Below are 18,792 nucleotides of genomic sequence, written 5' to 3'. Positions count from 1 at the left end.
CCTCGCTCTTCAGCCAAAGACACAAACCGACGACCCTTTCACCTCAACCTGATCTTCACAGGAAGTGAAGTCCTTTTTCCACATGGCCTACCTGGAACAAGCTATCATCTACTGGAACAAGACTGTAGTCCTTTATGTCCTTTTATCATTGGTCTAACAAGCACAACTTAATTCTTTTTAAGTTGAAGTTTTAATTATGCAGAAACACTGACATCTTTACAGGTAATTCTCAGGTACCTGCCACTTGCATGGAAGCATCTATTTGGCTATTTTTTCCAGACTTCATTGCTCTCCCTTCCTTTTGTTTTTATTTTCGTTCACCTGTGGACTTAGAGCACTGATCCTAGCCAAGCCTTCGTTCTCGGTCGGGATCCAAGGAGGCCTTCCCCCTGCAGATGGAGCCTGGCCATCTCCAGCTGTCCTCCTGGAAAGCACCGTGCCAGGAGAGACGAAGATTTGCTGCTGTGACAGCTGGAGCACATAGACTTGTGCATCGGGTTCATATCCTTGCATCTGATTTTCCCCCTGAGGGCAATGGGTAGGGTCTGCAGCTGGCCCGCCGCTGCTGACTGCCTCGCGCCTAGCCGTTCTACAACGCAGCTCAAAAACTTCCTGGTCCCTTCGCTTCCTCCCAAACAGCACCAGGGACCTTGTGAGCTGCCCAGGGCTGCTGTAGATGAGCTGCCAGGGTCTGCAGCCTGCGTGAGAGGACATGGAGCGGCGGCATGCCCAAACCAGCATGCCGACAGGAAGCCAATCTCATCAGCGGGGCTCAGGGGAGTGCACGGCACAGCGGCGAGCTGGCTCCAGCAGGATGCAGAGGAATTGCAGACAATTGTCAAAATGGTTCGCAGCCCAGATCTGTCCTGATAAACGTTAGTTAATACTAATTTAATGAATTGAGAACTTGGAACAAGTGTGCAGAAATGCATCCAGTATCCTTTTTTCAGTACACATTGGATGTGTGCATATTACTGTAGCATACAGAACTGAGCTTACTGTAAACAAAACTGTTCACTGAGACAACCATGTAGCCAAACATCAAGCACATATTTACAACCTCTGCTGAATGTGGCCAGCATAGACTAGGGCATTTCCAGGCTGTCAGCAAGCCACAGTGATTTGAATTTCAAAGCTGAAGGTCTTAAGAGCATACATGATTCATAATAAGCAGAATATACAATAAAACAATTGTTGGGGCTTGCCATGGGATCTTATTTCCATCAGGACAGGAATGTGACAATACCCATTCTGTAGCTGATGATAGGAGGGTAAGAACTCGAAGAAAAGCACTTATACTCTCACTGCAGGGTAGACATGTCTCTGTGTGTGCGTAAGCAACGGAATAAGAGCCTTATCGGTTACTTAACTATTCAAAATGGAAAAAGTAAGAAAAAATGCATTTCCTCACACAGTGAACAGATTAGTAATAGGAAAAGAAGGCATAGTTCCAAAAACTACAGCACCTCTTTATTTAAAGAGCTACTCACAGAGATGCCGCAACGATCATTTGAGCCACACGCGTGCCGATGGGCTTCCCAGGACCGCCCCGGAGCTCGTCCTTGGGGCAGGGGGCTCGTCCCTCATCGTGCCGCCTGAAGGCTGCTACGTGATAGTCCTACATAAGGAACAGCAGACGTGCCGCACCTTCCCCGCGGGCAAGCCCGTGCGGCAGCTGCTCTCACCCTGCGGCAAGCGCGCAAGCGAGAGCCGGCCCGTGGCGACGCTGTCCACCGTGGCAAAGGAGCCCTGCAGGCAGCACGCTCCTTTTGGACCGCCCGGAGCACCTGGGGATGAGCCTCTCCTGCACCCAGTCTCACACGGTTCATTTTAACAAACAGACTGGTCTCTACATACAGAGCAGATGAATCAAAAAAAAAATAATCTTCCTTATACAAACAACAGGGTCCTTTAATTAAAAACGAAACTTTATTTTAACTCTATCATACTAGTGTGCAAAAATATGGGGGATTTTTCTTTCTGAAATGTTTACAAAAAACATAGGTCAAAAGAAAGGTTATGAATGGGTAATTATCATCAGTGACTTTGTATGAGGCAATTATACAAACTTGTTACCATTTCTCTCTATATGCACAGAAGAATATTACACTTTTGACACGGTCACAACATATAGCACATTGTAGAGAATGGCCATCGACTGCCGCTGCCAACTTTCGTTATTTTATTTAGATCAGATCTTGAAGCGTTTGTTTTAAATAACTATCTTAGAATATATAAAATTTCAAAATCATATGAACAGTTAACTTTCTATGTTGTCTTTAAGGCACATATTTCTATCCAGATTTTATTTTGGTCCAGAGGAGCTATTGTATTTCAGACCCCAGCTACCCAGGTATCTGAGACGTAGGTTTGTTGTAACTATCCTCATGTCCATAGACTTCAACAACATGTATTGAATTCACTGTACGTGTTGCAGCACTGTGTCCTGGCACAGCTTGTTTCACAGGTGCACCACTGCTTTTGTACAACCTGGGCGGATGGTCAGTGTCCTTGCAACGCCCAGGAGCTGCCACGTCCCGCGTCCACTCCTCCTGGAACCTGTAAGCGTGAAGGTAAAAGTTACTTGACTTTCATCTGCTCTGCCGAGGACACACAACCTCCCCTTCCATTTTAATTGCACATGAGGCATTTAGCAAACTTGTGCTGCAACATATGGACTCGCTTCTTCTAGCCCTGAAAACAGTTGGCAGCAATGGGGCAAATAATTATGTCTCTGTAAGTGCGGAGGCAGACCTCAAGAAGACTTGGGAGGTTGCTTTATCCGGGGTTGGGGCAGGCGTTGCTGGTCGCTGCGTTCATTCGCCTGCGTTCATTCGCGGCGCCCGTCCCCACGGCCCTCCTTCCCACCGTGGCCTCGGGGCAGAGGTGAGCTCTTGCAAACCAGCACTATTGCACAGCAGCTGCTGGCACGTCGCGGGGGTGCTGGGGTGGTTCACCCCGTCCCTGCAGCACGGGCAGCATCTGGAGCCCCCGCTGGCACACCGCAGCTGTCTTCCCACGCACAGGAGAAGCTGGCCAGGCCACGGAGCCTGTATGCTGCAACCATCAGTGACGGACAGACGGCAGAAACAATCACAGAAAGGGCTTTTACACGAACATGCACACACGCAGAAACCCACAGGGGAAAAACAGAAAATAAAAGTGTAGCTACTAAATAACTGAGGTCTTGCCATTCCGGTACACAGTAGATACACCGCAGAAACATCCTTCCTGGAAAGGAGAATAAATCTTGCTCTTCACTGGAAGGCTGTATTACAAAACTATTTTGGGCACAAGCTGCAGTCAGATAGTGTAAAGGCATCTTAAACCACCACTACTTTTCACGTGAGAATGTACTGCTATGGCTGGAGTCAGAGATACACTCATCACAGCTGTACTCGGATGAGCAAGAGTTACCCACTTTAATTTGGACAACACAATACCCATCCATTTCTCCTGTGCAACAGCCTGGTAACTTTATCCACTTCATGCTGAAAAACCCACATGGCTTGTAACCTTCATGTGTCAGCAAGGCCTCAGGCAGCTCTGTGTCTGACATCCGGACACCGATCTCAGTACCCCTGTGGCTGTTCCTCTACCATCAGAGGACAGAAGCTACATGCATTAATGCTGCCAGTCTTAGGACCCGAAAGAAAACCTTCCGACATAGCTGCTGCTGTGCATATGTTTTCTTAGCAGCAGTAACGCAAGTCACTGTTCTTGAAGAGACAGACAATAGTTGCGTACTGAAAAACAGTTCAAAAGTGCATGCACAGGGAGTCGAATCAGGAGAAAGGCAAGGCAAAACCTCTGTAAAATACGCCCGTTTTTGCACAGGATAGCCACAGTCCTTGCAAATAGCCCTGCCACAGTTGTATTTCAAATCTAGGAACTTTGGTTATTGTGCAATAAATACAGTTTACTTCTGCAGCTCGTGTAACTGATCCCAGTCTAATGTTCTCTCCTAAAAGCTCTGCACCACCAGGCTCCCAATTACCCACCGCTCACCACCACATCAGGAACCTAAACTGGCTGAAACTGCAGCTAGAGGACAACCACACTCCTGGCAAAGCAACCTCCTCCTCTGATTAGCTGTCAAGCTTCCATCAAGCTTCCAAGCTTAAATAAGTCCAGGATGAGGTGATAACAGTCACTCTCTGCTAATTGCTGCTTTCAGATGCAGCACAGAGACGCATGGGATTTAACTGCTTCTTCTAGGAGGAGATCTTCTTCCTTCGCTTTTAACTTCAAGATCACCAAGGGAGAAGATGTCTTCATGCATGAAACTCTGAACATCAAAGGCACAGTGAATTCCACAGCACTCTACCCAAGCAACAGCTGAAAAGTGCTAACAAGAGGGCTGTAGAATTGACAGGGGGTGATTGTGCGTGCAGCGGGCTCTCTCTGAATGCATCGCTGTCAGCCAGACATGGGCTTCAGTTTGCACTTTCAGCCTCAGGAGCACTCTCCACTTCATACAAGTGCAGAACAAGTGTGACCTCTTTCAAGTGTTTTAACTTCCCTTCACTGCAATTTCCAGCTAGACTATTTCAAATCACCATAATGAGAAGATCAGAAAACCTCCCTGTACTCACACTTGGAACTGCAGGACCATCCATGACATGCTAGATGCTGAGTATCTTATCAAGATACATGAGACTACATTTGATGAAGGCAGATGCAAATGGTTTACATACTGGAGATAGGCTTTTTTGGTTTGGTTGGTTCTGCTTTCCGCCTCCACTGTATTTCAGTTTCTATCACACAAGCAAACAGGAAATCTGCCCGGTAACTCCTCGACAACCTCAGCAAATAGAATGCAACAGCCCCTCGGGGACAGCGTGATGCCAGGCGCGAGGCTGCCGAACTGGGAGCAGAAGCAAAGACACGGCTCCCATCTGGGGGAAGAGCAGCCACCAGAAGGTGTCAACAGGTTTCAGGAGCTTCACAAGAATTTTGCTTCGTGCAAGCCGAGAGCCGTTCGTCCCTCGCTGGAGGGGAAACGCTATCTGCGGGACACGCGAGCAGTGCGAAAGCACGGACCGGGGGGCCGTCGCAGTGTTGCTCGACGCCGGCACTGGCTTTGAAAAATCATTCTTATGTTGAAGGATGCGAGGGGTTTTTTTGTTGCTTTATGTCTGGTGACTTGTACAAGGCTGCGGGGTAATAACGAACCATTGTGAAAATGGTAATAGCAGCTCCATCGAAAGCACGTGTTGGTGCGCGCACACCCTCCGCACTCGCTGCCGTAACGCTACGCTGAGGACGGACACGGGCATGATTTAGCAGCCAGCTCCTCTGCACTTCGTATCAGGGCCCCGAGACGAAACCACAGCTCACTTCCCCTCCTGGATCTTTCTTTGAAACACGCCTATCAAAGCATGCTGGAAGATCTCAGTCTCTGAGAGGCGGCGGTGGGGAGGGCAGAACAGAGTAATAACAAACTAGAGGAAAATAACTCTGCCAGTAGAGAAGCTCAGACCTGCAGGGTGGGTCCATCCACGGGAGAGGCTTGAAAGGGAAATCCAGCCCTCGCAGGCTGCGTCTCCTCCCCTCCACGCAAGGAACTGTATTAACTGGGTACAATTATATCAAACCAGTCATTTGCTATTTGCAGCCATTTCACTGGGTGCTTTGTGTAAAGAAATATTAAACACTATGGTGCTACATCTCCTCCTACAGCACTGGAAGGAGTCCACCGGTGGCTCTCTGCGATTTAAGTCCTGCAGCTGAGAGGTCCATGCTCACGTCAGTGCGGTGACTCAAGAGCCCTGCCCAAACGATCTGGCCTCTCAGCCGCGTCCCCAGGCATCAGAAGCCAGCAGGGCTGAGCCTTGCAGGACTGAGCTTTCGGACAGACAAAAGTAATTTCTGACAGCAAGGCTGATGATTGTAAAACAAAATGCCCTGATCTTTTAGAGGGAGTGAAGTGCCCAGCTCTGTGGCAAGACAACTGGCCTCCAAACGCACCCAGATAAACCAGTTTACCCATGAAAACAAACAAGAGGTTTCGCTCTCCAATAGTCAGGATGACTTTGAAAAACAAACTATGCAGAAACTCAGCATCATGAAACATGCCAGGCCAAAACAGTATTTTCTTTACAGCAGCTAGAAGAGCCTGGGAACAGGAGCAGGCACGACATCCCTCCGAACTGCAGGTATGCTACAAAAAGAGAGCACGGCTGGTAAGTTACCCCCTACCTTCCAGCATGGGTTCAGCTGGGAGCACGGCTCCTGCTGCTGCGGTTAGAGGGACAGAACGAGCAAAAACCTGTCCCTCCGTACAACCGATTACGTTGTAGGGGGGACAGTGGCGTTGCAGAGCCTGTGTAGTTCTCAGCTGAAGTCCCAGCTGTCCTGTTAGCAGAACAAGGGGGTCAGTTCTGGGTATACAGGAAAGGTGTGATGCCCCCTCCCAACACAAAGGCATCTTCAGCCAGGCTTGTGGCATTCGGACTTACACCCTGGAAATGGATCTAATGAACGTACAGACCCAGACTGGGCTCCAGAAGCATTTCCTGGCATTACTAGATGCAGATCAGCCTTTGGGGACCTCTAACAGTCTTGTGGTAAGTCACTATTGTAGGACACATTTGCCCCTGTCATTCTTCTACTGATGCCTCCTCTGGCTCTGCAGCCTCCCGCTGTTGAGTTTTTACAGTTGTTCTGGGTATTCTATTGGGGATTTTTTGTTCTCCTTGTTTTTCCTACCATCAAGCTTTGCAGCAGCATGCCTCTCAATACAGGCATTTCAAGTGTGTTCCCCTGTCCTGCGGTAACTCTGCACCACACTGTCCTCCAGCAGAAGGAGCTCAGATCCTTCAGCTGTTTAATCGCTCCTACTTATTAGGGCAATAGCAGTTGGGAAAGTGCCCGCGGGGTGCACGGGAATGTAGCCAAGTGTCATCTCCTCTGTTGCCCATACTTCTGGATGGCCAGCTGGCCTACAGCCATGCTCCTCAGCAAGCTTGAACAGACATGAACATTGCTTAGAGCAACATGAGTTTCTGATTTGGACTGCCCTGCAGCCCCCTCATACAAGGTAGTAGAAACCATCAACCACTATAGCCAATAAATAGAAGAAAAAGAGAGAATACATTTGGTTTTACTGTGTAGGCCAAAGTCATGAGCTAATTTGTGCAACTTTACTTAAGGCTTCTTGGACTGCCTCAAAATGCCAAGCTGCCTCTCCTAAGAGCATCTTGGCTTTTTAACAAAATCTTTTTACTTGGACATGTTTGTTGTTGGATTTTCCTTGTACAGTCTTTGCCAGGTACACTGGTAATGCATCCTGTAGTCAGAAAGGGCTCCAGCACAAAAATTTCAGGCACTAAAAATATTTTCTATGGGAACACGCCAGCCTGCTTCTCTGCAGAAGAGGTTTCTTCTCTCGATAATTTGCTCCAGCTGTAGTGGACATCTTAAAGGAGGGCTTTAAAGCTACTGAGATATGGGCTTTTCCATTTGACTCACTCCTGCAGTCAGATCAGCTGCTTCATAGAGAATGTTTTATAGCTTGGCCCAGAGCTGTGTAAAATAATTCACTCCAAGGCGTTCCAAACCCGGAACGCACTCCTTCCCCGAGGCGGCTGCACGCCCGCGGAAGGATTCGCCAGGTTTCTCTGCCACTCTTCAGATGCATTTTTGAGCTGGGCGAGTTTCTTTCCAGCTGCCGTACTGGGGGGCAGCCCGGGGCAGCAGGGGCCAGGCACGCTCGCTGCCCCTGCACGCCGCAGCGGCTCGGCTCCGCTCTCCGTCGCGAACCGGACCCCTCGTGCCGGCCCTCGCCGGCGGTCGCCGGGGCCTCTCAACTACCAGCAGCAGCCGGCGGCCGTTTTCCGTGAGCTGCTCTCTGGCTGCCCCGCTCGCCCACCTACGTGACGCCGAGCCGCCGCTAATCTCCCTTGCAGAGGCGACAGACCCTTTCTGCAGCTAATCTGCCCCAAACCCCTGCATCTCCCGGCCGCCTGCTATCTCCGCTCTGCTCCACGCGCTAAACTTCTGAGAAATGGCGCTGGAAAAAATAGGTCCCTCCCCGTGGCCTCAGGCCTTGCCACATGCTTCTCAGACATTAGTCTGCTACTGCAGTATCATACAAGATCAAGTGTGCTTTAAATCTTTGCAGCTGCTGCACATAAGAGGCTAAAAATGGGTATTTCAGTAGTATAACCTCTGTACAGTTCTGCGTTTCCAAAAAGGAAGATGTGGCATCAACAATGGCCACACAACGTAGCTAACGAGCCCACATATTTGTGGATATGCTTGTCATCCTTTTAAAGGAATTTGTTCATGCACACAAGATGCCAGAATGGGGCTCACTACTAGCACAGTGGTTGTCATTAAAATTCAGCATTTGCTAGCAAAACTATGTACTTAAAATATTTGCTCCATGTTTAAAACACCAGGGGAAAAGACATCATTTTACGGCAGACAGGTATAGAACAACAGCAGAGCCTCTATTGCCCAACATTAGTGATAACTTACATCCATTAAGACTCTGGATCCATATACTGGTCTCCCATTACATCCAAAATTACCTTATCAGCAAACGAAGGCATCACTTCAACAGATAATAGCTTTTTAATCCTCCATAAGCTACTCCATAAACCATAACAAACCTTCCTGAAAGAACTGACCTTTTATCTTATTTGTTCTTAAAGTATTTTTGATTCTTAAAGTGGGCAAATCAAAACATAGCATAGTTAACCTCTAAACCAATTTTAATTAGTCTGAAAAGCAGCAATACCTACATCCTTTTTCTGGTCAAAAATAGGCTAAGACACACTCAGGAGGGTCCTCCTAAAGGTAGAGGGATCCTCACTTTCCCAGACCCTTCACATGCTCCATGAGGAACCAGCAGAACTGTTTTCTTTGAGGAAAGGAAATGCTATCATAAAACCCCTCTCTCCTCCTCAGATAAGGGCACAGCTCATCTATCAGGTTTCCTTTTTCAAGGGGTTAAGGAGCCAGTGCTCATAGTTATAAAACACAGAACAACACCTACTGCACCTCTGCTCTGGAGGGAAAAGCGTCCATGCGGCTTTAGGTCTCCGACTGTGGGTCCAAGAAGTTTGCTGATTTTTCTCGTGAAAAGGGCAGGGAGAAAATAATCAGACTTCCAGGTTTCTTAGTACAATTCCTTATTAAAATAATAAAATCAGATTTTTGATTTGCTAAGTGGTCTAGTAATACATTCACAAATTCCTCCAAATGTCCAAAACATTAATAAACAGTGGTTAAATTATCTTTCTGTTTCTTCATGATCACACACGTACACTTTTATTCAAATGCCCACAGCAACATAAAGAAGCCTTCTTTTCAGCTTGTTTGCCCTCAGTTTTGCTGCTTTTTCCAATCATACCAAATTTCCCCGTTTATTTCTGTAGACCATCAGAGCTGTAACAGCTCTACTGCTACAGCAATGCACGTAGGAAATTCCTCCAAGCAAAGGCTGCCAGAATGCTCGCTTCAGGTTAAATGGAGAAAGGAACCACCAAGCAACGCAGGTAGCAGTCACACCCCGTGTGTCAGCCACCCCGCAGCACCGGCCAGCCCCAGGCTCTGCACAGCCCTGCTGGTACCAGTGAACTATGTGCACAGGATGGCGGGAGCTAGTTCAATGCATTACAGAAAAAATAAACTTTGCAAGTGAAACATAAAGCTGACATACCACGTACTGTCTTCAAGACTTGGCATGAATTATGTTAGCGTAATTTCCACCTCTCATCCAATTCATCTATCCATTTAACAGAATGAACAGCAGAAATGAGTAGTATTTACCAACCCTGATTAAACTGATCTTATTTCAGTGAGGAAAGATAACGTGGTACAAACCTACAAAGGGTCAAGGCTTTCCTAGAGCAATCCCAAGGCAGAGTTTAATCTCGTAACTGCTTCAATTCCCATCCGGGCTTGGGAGCAGCCATTCTGTACATGAGGAATGGCTACACTTCTGGCTCTGGCATGGGCATATTAATACACTTGCTCTTCTAGCTAATTTTTGCTCTAACTAGAAATCAGTTGGGATAATATGACCTCTGCATCATGGAAATTCAGTGGACCTTAATCAGCAGCATTGCTCAGGCACCCAAGGTGGGTCTGCCCACAGAGATTTGATGCTACATGCAAGTTGTGCCATGTAGAAAAAGAGCTCACTGGCTTCACTGCTCTTGCTCTCTTGGTTCCCCACTGAACTTTACCCACTCTCTACCATTCTAGAGAAATAATGAATTTGTTGACTTCTGGCCCCAGCGAAGCTGCTTATCCAGATGAATTGTATATTCCCTGCTACTTCCAGTTAAGAAAAGATGTGAAGAATTTGGTAAACACAAGGCAGCAGCTCCTGCTCGGTGGAGCGGTGCAGATAAGAACCGCGCCTCAAGCTCCAGCAGAGCCCTTGTGCGTTTATCCACGTTATTTTAAAAGCAAACAACACTTTTGCCAAACATCAATGCTCTAGCAGATTGCAGTTGCTCAAAATTAAAAACTAGATCCTGAGCCTTCCAGAAACTTTTTTAGGATACAATCATCATTTAATTAGCTTTATACATCTTTCTGAAATCACCCAAAGCTGAGCTGATTAAGCAGCCATCAGACTTCTGTGTAAGCGCTCCGTTTGAACACCATTTCCAGCTGTGCTGTGACACTGAAGTAGGTTTATAACCTGCATAGAATTGTTTTCTGCAGGTAACCACTACAAATCAAGATGTGCTGTGCACAAAAGCTGTACATGGGAGCAGTGAATTAAAAGTAAACAAGGATGGTGCCATCTGTTATCGTACCTGACGAGTGAGCAGTACCCAAACGACGGCAAAGACGAGACGACACGTAATTATACGGACAGCAGCAGCAACGCTATCAGTGCGACACGTTGCGCGTTCAGTTTTCTGTTTCTTTTTTTCGACAACAGCAGTCAGCGTAGCACATCTGGCCACAGCGGAGGTTATTTTGAACCGGTACAGAAAATCCCTAGGCCCACGGCGCCCGCACCGCACCGCACCGCACGCGCGCCTCGTTCCCACCCGGGCGCTCGGGCTGCAGCGCGAGCGCCGGCGGCAGGGCCGGGACGCCCCGCTTGCGGGCGATTCTGCTGCGGCAGCACCTCGCGGGCGCCGCCGCCGCCGCCGTGTTTGCACCGGGCACGCGCAGGGAAACCGCATTTCTCAAGAGCTTCCCCCGCCCTGAGGGACGGCAGCGATACCTGGTGCCCACCGCCAGCGGTACCGCGGCCCGCGGCACCCGGCCGGCCCCGCTCTGAAGGTTTGATCCACCTAAGAACCTCTCTGCAGTTCGTCTGGTGCCACCTCCAACACAGACCAGCCTCAGACAAGCTTCACGGGCCACGGGTGACCGAAACCACCCGCGCCCGCCGCCGCCGCATCCTGCTGCCTCCCGCCCGGCTGCAGCGCGCCGACAGCAGCTGCTCCCCTGGGGCTCTCCTTTAGCACCCGCTTTTCCCTGGTCCGCCTTCCAAAATCTGCTCAACAAACCCATCCGAACCCGCCGTATGTTAGTAACTTTACCTGAAGAAACCTTGGTTATCATAGGCCATGTTAGCCGCATCATCAGGTAGTGACTTTCTCCTGAGCTTTTTATTGTTGTTGTTGTTATTTCTTCCCTTATAACCAAAGTAAGCAGCTTGCATGTTCTCTAATTCTTCACTTCTGAGCTGGTACCAGAGCTGCATATCTCTGAGAATAAAGCAAAGGGTAAAACACATTACTATGATAAACACTTGTATATCTGAGCTTTTATCTGACCGTGGCCCTGATTCACTTAAGTTTGAGTTTAAATGTAAATCTAGCTCTACTGAGGACAGCATCTAAATACATGCTGAATTTCAAGGGTAAGTCAAATTTCCAAAGACTTAAATATGTGCTGCCCTTAAGACAGATGCTTTCTTAAATAAGAGACTTTTTCCAGAATACCGGATGATACTTAAAGGAGCACTATTTTGCAGAATAGTTTTTATCCTAAGTATCACCGGGCATTCTGCAAAAAGCAACCTGAGCAATTTTCTTATGAGCACCTGCAGATAGTTCAAAGCACCAAAAAGAACAGTAATTATTTTACTTTAATTTGATGGATTTAAAGATTGTTCTAGAGCACCCTATTAATGCCCATTAAATCCCGCACGTGAGGAATGTACTGATCCCCAGCCCCGCGCAGCCAGGGCGACACGGTGCTGCGTGCTGTCATTCCCCCGTCCTCCGAACATCTGCCCAGAGTTAACACGGAAAGGTATTTACAGCATGACTTTGGCTCCTTTTTCTCACGGACCTTCATCAGTGACACCAGGTCAGGCCAGACCCTGTCGTATGTGCAGAGACTACAGAGCATTGCCACTTTATGGGATAAATTACTTCAGAAAAATGTGATTTCTGTGAATTTCGGCAGTACCGCCATTCTTGAGAGTTCCAAAATCACCACGCAGGTTTAAAAGACAAATTGACTTAAAAATGGAGGCGGCAGCTATTACATTGCCTTTTTTAAAAGCCAGGCTTGTTTGGTTGCCTTCAGCACTTGCTTTAGGAAACAGTCAAGGCACTTTTCACAGTTCTCTACAACTTTGAGGGACAACAACAAAAAAAATTGCTTTTCTTGTTTTTAAAGCAGCCTAGGATTTGCAAAGCCACAGGCACTCGCGCTAGCTGCCGGGACGAGGCTGCCGAGCGTCGAGAGCCGCCGCCGCCTCTGCTCCCGGGGCGCAGCCCTGCACCCGGGGAGGAGAGCGGCAGGGCGGGCGGCTCGGCGGGACGCGCTCTGCGAGGTTTCTCTCAGAAACGGTCCAACAGACGCTTACTTAGCTAAATCATTCTCCGTTTGCATTAAACTATCAAACCCGTGGCTTCTTTTCAGATTAAAAAAAATGCTTGGTGCACCCAAGGCGGTCCACATTTCCCACCCGTGCTGACCGGCCGCAGGAAGGGGCCCCCCTGCGCCCAGCGCCGGGCGCTTTCGAGCACGGGCTGCCGGTCCGGCGAGCCTCACGCAGGGCTGCGCCACGCTCTCCCCGCAACGGGGAAGGTTTCTGGATCATTATTCGTGGGGTTTTCGGGGCGCAGCTCGTTTCCAAGCCAGGAGGCTGCTTGCGGGAGCACGGCAGAGCCCAGAGCCGGCGGCGCTCCCACCGCGGCCCCATCCCAGTGCCAGTGCCCGTGGTGGGGAGGCGAGACCCCAGCGCTGGGGAGGTGAGACCCCAGCGCCGGTGCCAGCGGCGGGGAGGCGAGACCCCAGTGCTGGGGAGGCGAGACCCCAGGGCTGGTGCCCGCAGCGGGGAGGCGAGACCCCAGCGCTGGGGAGGCGAGACCCCAGCGCCTGTGCATGTAAAGTGCTAATGCTGACAAAATTTCTTTTAAAATAAATGAAAAACAAGGTCTTTGATATGAATAGTCTTCTCAAAAAGAAAAGCATCATTTTTTAAAAATGCCAATCAGCCCTTTCATTTCAAATATTATTTGAGGCTAGCAGCGAAAACTTGATATTATGAAAGACACCAAAGACTTTTTACCTTGCAGAATCTTTTCAAGGGAAACAGAAAATTTATCTTCTTATTCCAATCAGACTCTGAAATTACAGAAGAGCCCCCCAAAGAGGAACTCCGGTTCCCACAGAGCCATAGGTAAAACAGAGCAAGGAGCAGCGAGACCTTTATCGTAGCCCCAGCAGCCTCCCTCTCCTCTGCCACTGCCTCACCTGATTTCAAACACTTCTCGAAAGCAAGAAGAGGTTAGAAAACAACAAGTGCAGCGAGCTGCCTTCACAGCAGACACCGCAGGGACGAGGTGCAGACACACCACTGACGTTACACGTAGTTTAGCAAGAATAAGCAGGAAAAATGAGAGGGAAATGAAGAGAAAGTGCCCGCAGAAACCTTCTGCAGCAGGTGAGTTGGACCAGAGGCTCTCAAGAACAACAGCTCACCAGCTGTAGCACACAGCCGGATTTGGTCACTTAGTCACGTCTCGCACTGAGTTTCTATAACAGCCTGGGCTGGTAGAATTAATTCTTCGCAGGCCTGTTTGTAATTCTGCCCAGGGTCCTGTGCTTCAAGCCAGCAGACAAAATCCTGCTTCTTTCCACCATCCTTGTTCATCACCTCCTTGTGACAGCTTTACGTTGACTTTGCAGATAGTGAGGGCTTTGATGGTTTTGACATGAGTAGACTAATTTTCCCAGCAGAGTTTGATGACAGAAAGAAAGCAAAAAAGCAGGGAGGAGAGGGAGGGAGGGGAGGGAGGGGAGGGAATATAGCCAATGCTAAAAATTGCAAAGAGAAAAGGACAGGGCCAACAGCTATGACCTGGGATGCGCGTACTCAGTTCCTGTGTAACCCTGGGTAAGCCCAGATCTGCCTAGGTCATCTGATATTAAAAGAAATTAGGTGCCCAAATACTCTTTAATTCCAAGTCTTTTCATACCCAAAGCCTAACGGACAAACTAAGGACGTGTGTGTGTACCAACTGTGGCGTTGTAAGCATCAGTTCCTGGAAAGGAACTTGGAAGCTCTCTGCTCTGGCAGCTGTAGGGTCCATATGATGTGTATAACTTTGCCATTAAAAAAAATCTTTTCTTGACATACCTTTCAGTTCTCCTTCTTTCACTTTTCTTCACACACTTGATGAGACAACAAGTTAAAAAAGCCATAGACATCAGCAGAATGATGGCACAGCTCACAATGGAAGCAATCACTGCTACCTTAAACCCAAACGTCTCATATTTTGATACGGCTGCAGCAAAGCAAACACAAGCAGATTTCTAAGGTGAAGTCATGAACGTACCTTCCACATTTCCATCAAATAATGCTGAAACTTACCCACTTCACACTTCTCTAATAACAACTCTATGAAGACTTGTTAGCATGTGTTCATACCGGAGTGTCTTGGTTTCAACAGAAAGCTATGTAGCCTCGAATTGTGCTATTTAAAAATTACCTGTTTACAAGTTACTAATGAATTGTTCACAAGTATTCTACCACTGCAATTAATTAAACACAATGCCAGTAACACTGCACTGGCTAAAAAGCACAACTTTGTCAGTACATCGAATGCAAGTGAGCTACCAGACTCTCTTAACTCAGTTAACAAGGATGGGAGCTGCAAAAACAAATTCTGAAAGGGGTAAAGGGGTTTAAAGAAGCCCTTCATGGCACGGACTCTTCTATATAATTACATTCTATTTGGTTGGTAGCGAACAACAAGCCTTTCTCTTTTTTGGGAGAAGGAAGGGAAGGGACAGTATCTGCAGGACTGAGTGTTCACAGTGATCTGAGGTTGGAAATAAATTATCCAGACAGAAGGAAGCATGAGAACATGGTGTGGCCAAGTAGCACAGATCTTTGTCAATTAATTTTCAACACTACACACAACTTGCTTCAAAAACTCATCAGCTTTTTCCAACCACACGAACACCAGCATCAGAAACAGTTCAGCTGAGCTCCAAAGAAAGCTAAACATTTCTACAACCTCTCAAAGGGAGGATTTCTCTCATTCCTTTTCTTTAATAAAATCTCTTAAATCAGAGATAAGTATAGCTAAGTTTGAGAAGGAATGGTAAGTGTCTAAAACAGCTATCCATCTAGCAAATAATTTCAAATTATACCGGGTCTGAGATCCAGACCAAGTTCCTCAGTTTTGAACATGACAACTCAGAGGTACCATGCACCAGAATTTTGCTTGGAACCACTCCTTGTCAAATTACTAACAATCTTGTAATAAATAAGGAGGAACAGCATGAAAGGTAGTTAATGCTGTTGCCATTCAAATGCTATTTGTCAGCGTGATAACTTTTCCATTCAGCTGCCCACAGGCAACAATCTACTAGCACTTCTTAAATACCTCTGTGCTTTTTTATAGCAAAATATCTTCTGAAAAGAATGGCAGTAGATCAGAGAGCTTGCAAATATATTTACAAATCAGTTGCTTGCATCTATATATTTTCTAAAGAACAGTACATCTCGTAGGTGGAGAGCCACATATATTCTGGGTGCAACACTACTGGAGTCAGTGATGTGAGATCAGGCATAAATCTGGCAGAGTCTTTTCTGTGTCATGATAATTAATGGTGTCAGAACACATATGGAGTGCAATTACAGTCAGTGGGGGCAACTCTGAAGGAAATTGAATTTGTCTTGTTCCTAGAACAGATGTTTAGAATTAACCTTCATGTTGTAGGAGATGCCCGGGGCACAAAGAATACAATACAGCCCAAAAGGAATGGAAATGGTTATAGAAGGACCTTACGCTTGCATGAGGGCACTCCTGCTGTCCACTGGGTAGTGTTTCCTTTCCAAATGCAGGTGATGACACCCTGCCCCTCCAGCTGGTGCTCGGCAGAGCACTGGAACATTATCACCGTCCCAACAGCGGTGCCGTTGCCATGAATTATCTCCAGTGAGCCAAGCTGGGGAGGAAATACGCGGCTGCACTGCCCTGCAGAACAAAAACAAAACAGGACAATGCAACGTTAGAGCCAAAACTGAAGGTCCACTTAAGTCATTTTATTGTGAGCATATTTTAAATCAGTCCAAATTAACGATCAAAACAAGTAACAGGCCTCTGCGTGGGCCATGCTGACTTCTCTGCCAAGCACCAGTTGTGGGCCAAACCCCCTCCAGCACCACTCGACAGCTCCAGTGCTCTGATCCACAGCGCAAAGGGGGATTTCATCATCCCTCATCTGACATTATCTCCTTAAACTCTTAGATATTAAAAGTAAAAAAAAAAAAATCATTCTATGAGTGGTTTGGTCTCCTACGGCTTCCCCTCTTGTTGGACTCTGTGTTTAATTAAGTGCTCAAACTGGAGTTTTTACATGCCGGGAGTATTCGTAACACGTCTTCTCCCATGAAAACTCTCCATGATCTAATGGACTGATCTCACACTGCAGCATTTCAGTCTTCTTGGCAGTGTATTTCCATAACCCTGCAGAAACTTCATATCTCCCAAGAGTACTACATAGCTATTAATCTTGGGTGAATCTTGGGTTCAAAAGCCATTGTAAAGAGAGGGGACAAAGAGAAAATGGGACAGAGAGGAAGAAAGAAACTCATACAGCACAGTCACATTCAACTCATTTCTGTTTTCAAGTTACAAACTCTGCTTTACTGTATATTATTCATTTGTAATACATTTGTTCATTTAGCTTTTCTCTTTATATTGAGTGTTTTCTATTTGCTATGGTTGTTCTTTGAGCCATGGAGTTCTAGCTTCTCTTGGGAACCTACCATCAGCCACTAACTCTATATATTGGGTCTTATTGCCACCACATCTTTTGTCTCATGTTCATTTTTAACATAAATTTCAATGATTGGTCATTAGGATAACATATGGTATTCTGATGTACTTCATGGACAAAAAAAAAAAGTGCATTTTCTGTTCCTGTACACAGGCACTGATGGAATCTGGGAACTGTTTACATATATATATATATTTAATATTTACTAAATATCAGCACTTCTCCTGCCTTAGAAGCCAATCTCCCTCCCTTTCAGCTGACTTCCACATGGCTTCAGTAGGGCTGCAAGGCCACCTTAGAAGCAAATGGACTGCAGCTGCAAGACTGGGGTTGGAAGCACCACAATAAAACACCAAAAAAAAAATGAAGGAAGGAGGTTAGGCTTCACGCACGCAGATACCAGCAAAATGAAATTCACAGCTTTAACAGCCTCCTCAAGAACATTTGGACAGAAGTACATGTTGACATCCAAACTATTTTATTTTTATGAGCAAAAAACTCTCCTGTGGTTAATTAATATTAAGCTTTTGAGATTAGACAACAGAAGACAGGCTTACTACCTATCTGCAATTTACGCTCTTAAAAAAACAATCCGCTAGCAAACAACACAAAGAAATCCCAGTAAAAGACCAAACAAAAGCCACAGTGACAATTACTGGTGCAATCTTCTATGCAAATATGTACTGATAACTAGCTTTAAAAAATACATGCCTTTTTTAATTCCACGCCCATTATTTCTGTTTGTTCTGCTACCTCTTTCAGCCTCATACCACGGCAGTAATTTGCCTCAATGAGAGCAAATATTTCCCAGAAGGTCGTTTCCCTTGATCCCCCGTCCTTTTCTCCAGTATCTGACAAGTGGAACACAGTGTATCCATGAGCTGGACAACCTTCCTCCCCACTTCAGATGAATACTATGAGTTCGACCTTTTCTTTTTACCTTGTTTGTTCATTCAGATACTTTTTGTGAAAAGCCATTTTCATAAGCTTCAAAATATCTATCTTTCTGCATTTTACACTTGCAAAGGTATTTTTAGATACCAGATCACATACTTAAGAGTTCATATCAGTAACACTTCTGGCTGTGCGAGATGCAAGAAGCAGTTCAGAGCAAAACACGATGCAAAGTGCACTGGCTCAGCTGGGTGCGCAGCCCTCGCTGGACTCCTGCAGTAGACTTGCCACTTGACCTGCAACCTTTACTCGACCTCGGCTCTCCAAAGAGCAGATAATTTGGCACCGGATTCTTTCTTTCCAGATGTACTCTGTTTAATCCAGTGTTGACCTTTTCTGAGTAATATATGCAGCTGTGGCTGGTTCAGACACTCTTTGCCCTTTCCTGCATCATCCTTGCCCATAATGATATATGTAGACTAATTAAAACACGTGAATGTCAGTGACCTTGTCAGCATTCCTCCTCGGGCATGGATTTTTAAATGTTTTCATTACTTGAGCATTTACAAAGATTTCTAATAGTTTCTCTTTAGCCAGTATCTCATTAAGCTTCGGATATTTTCTTGACTGGTAATAGCGTTACGTTGTCTCTATGTGGAGCCT

General features: G+C 46.7%; 1 protein-coding gene across 1 annotated transcript in view; it reads right to left on the bottom strand.

The window, feature by feature from the left end:
- Positions 1-1,946: 1,946 nt before the first annotated feature.
- SUSD3 (sushi domain containing 3) overlaps positions 1,947-18,792 on the bottom strand; it is a 43,900-nt gene continuing 27,054 nt past the window's right edge. Inside the window, exons 3-6 of the mRNA XM_062585914.1 lie at positions 16,242-16,430; positions 14,582-14,729; positions 11,523-11,690; positions 1,947-2,559 (exon numbers count right to left, since the gene is read on the bottom strand). Coding sequence (XP_062441898.1) covers positions 2,346-2,559; positions 11,523-11,690; positions 14,582-14,729; positions 16,242-16,430 — 719 coding nt within the window. The 3' untranslated portion in view covers positions 1,947-2,345. The remainder of the gene's footprint in view (positions 2,560-11,522; positions 11,691-14,581; positions 14,730-16,241; positions 16,431-18,792) is intronic.

This window comes from Rhea pennata, chromosome 12 (assembly GCF_028389875.1).
Source record: "Rhea pennata isolate bPtePen1 chromosome 12, bPtePen1.pri, whole genome shotgun sequence".
NCBI lineage: Eukaryota > Metazoa > Chordata > Aves > Rheiformes > Rheidae > Rhea > Rhea pennata.
This window is presented reverse-complemented; position numbering and strand designations above follow the sequence as displayed.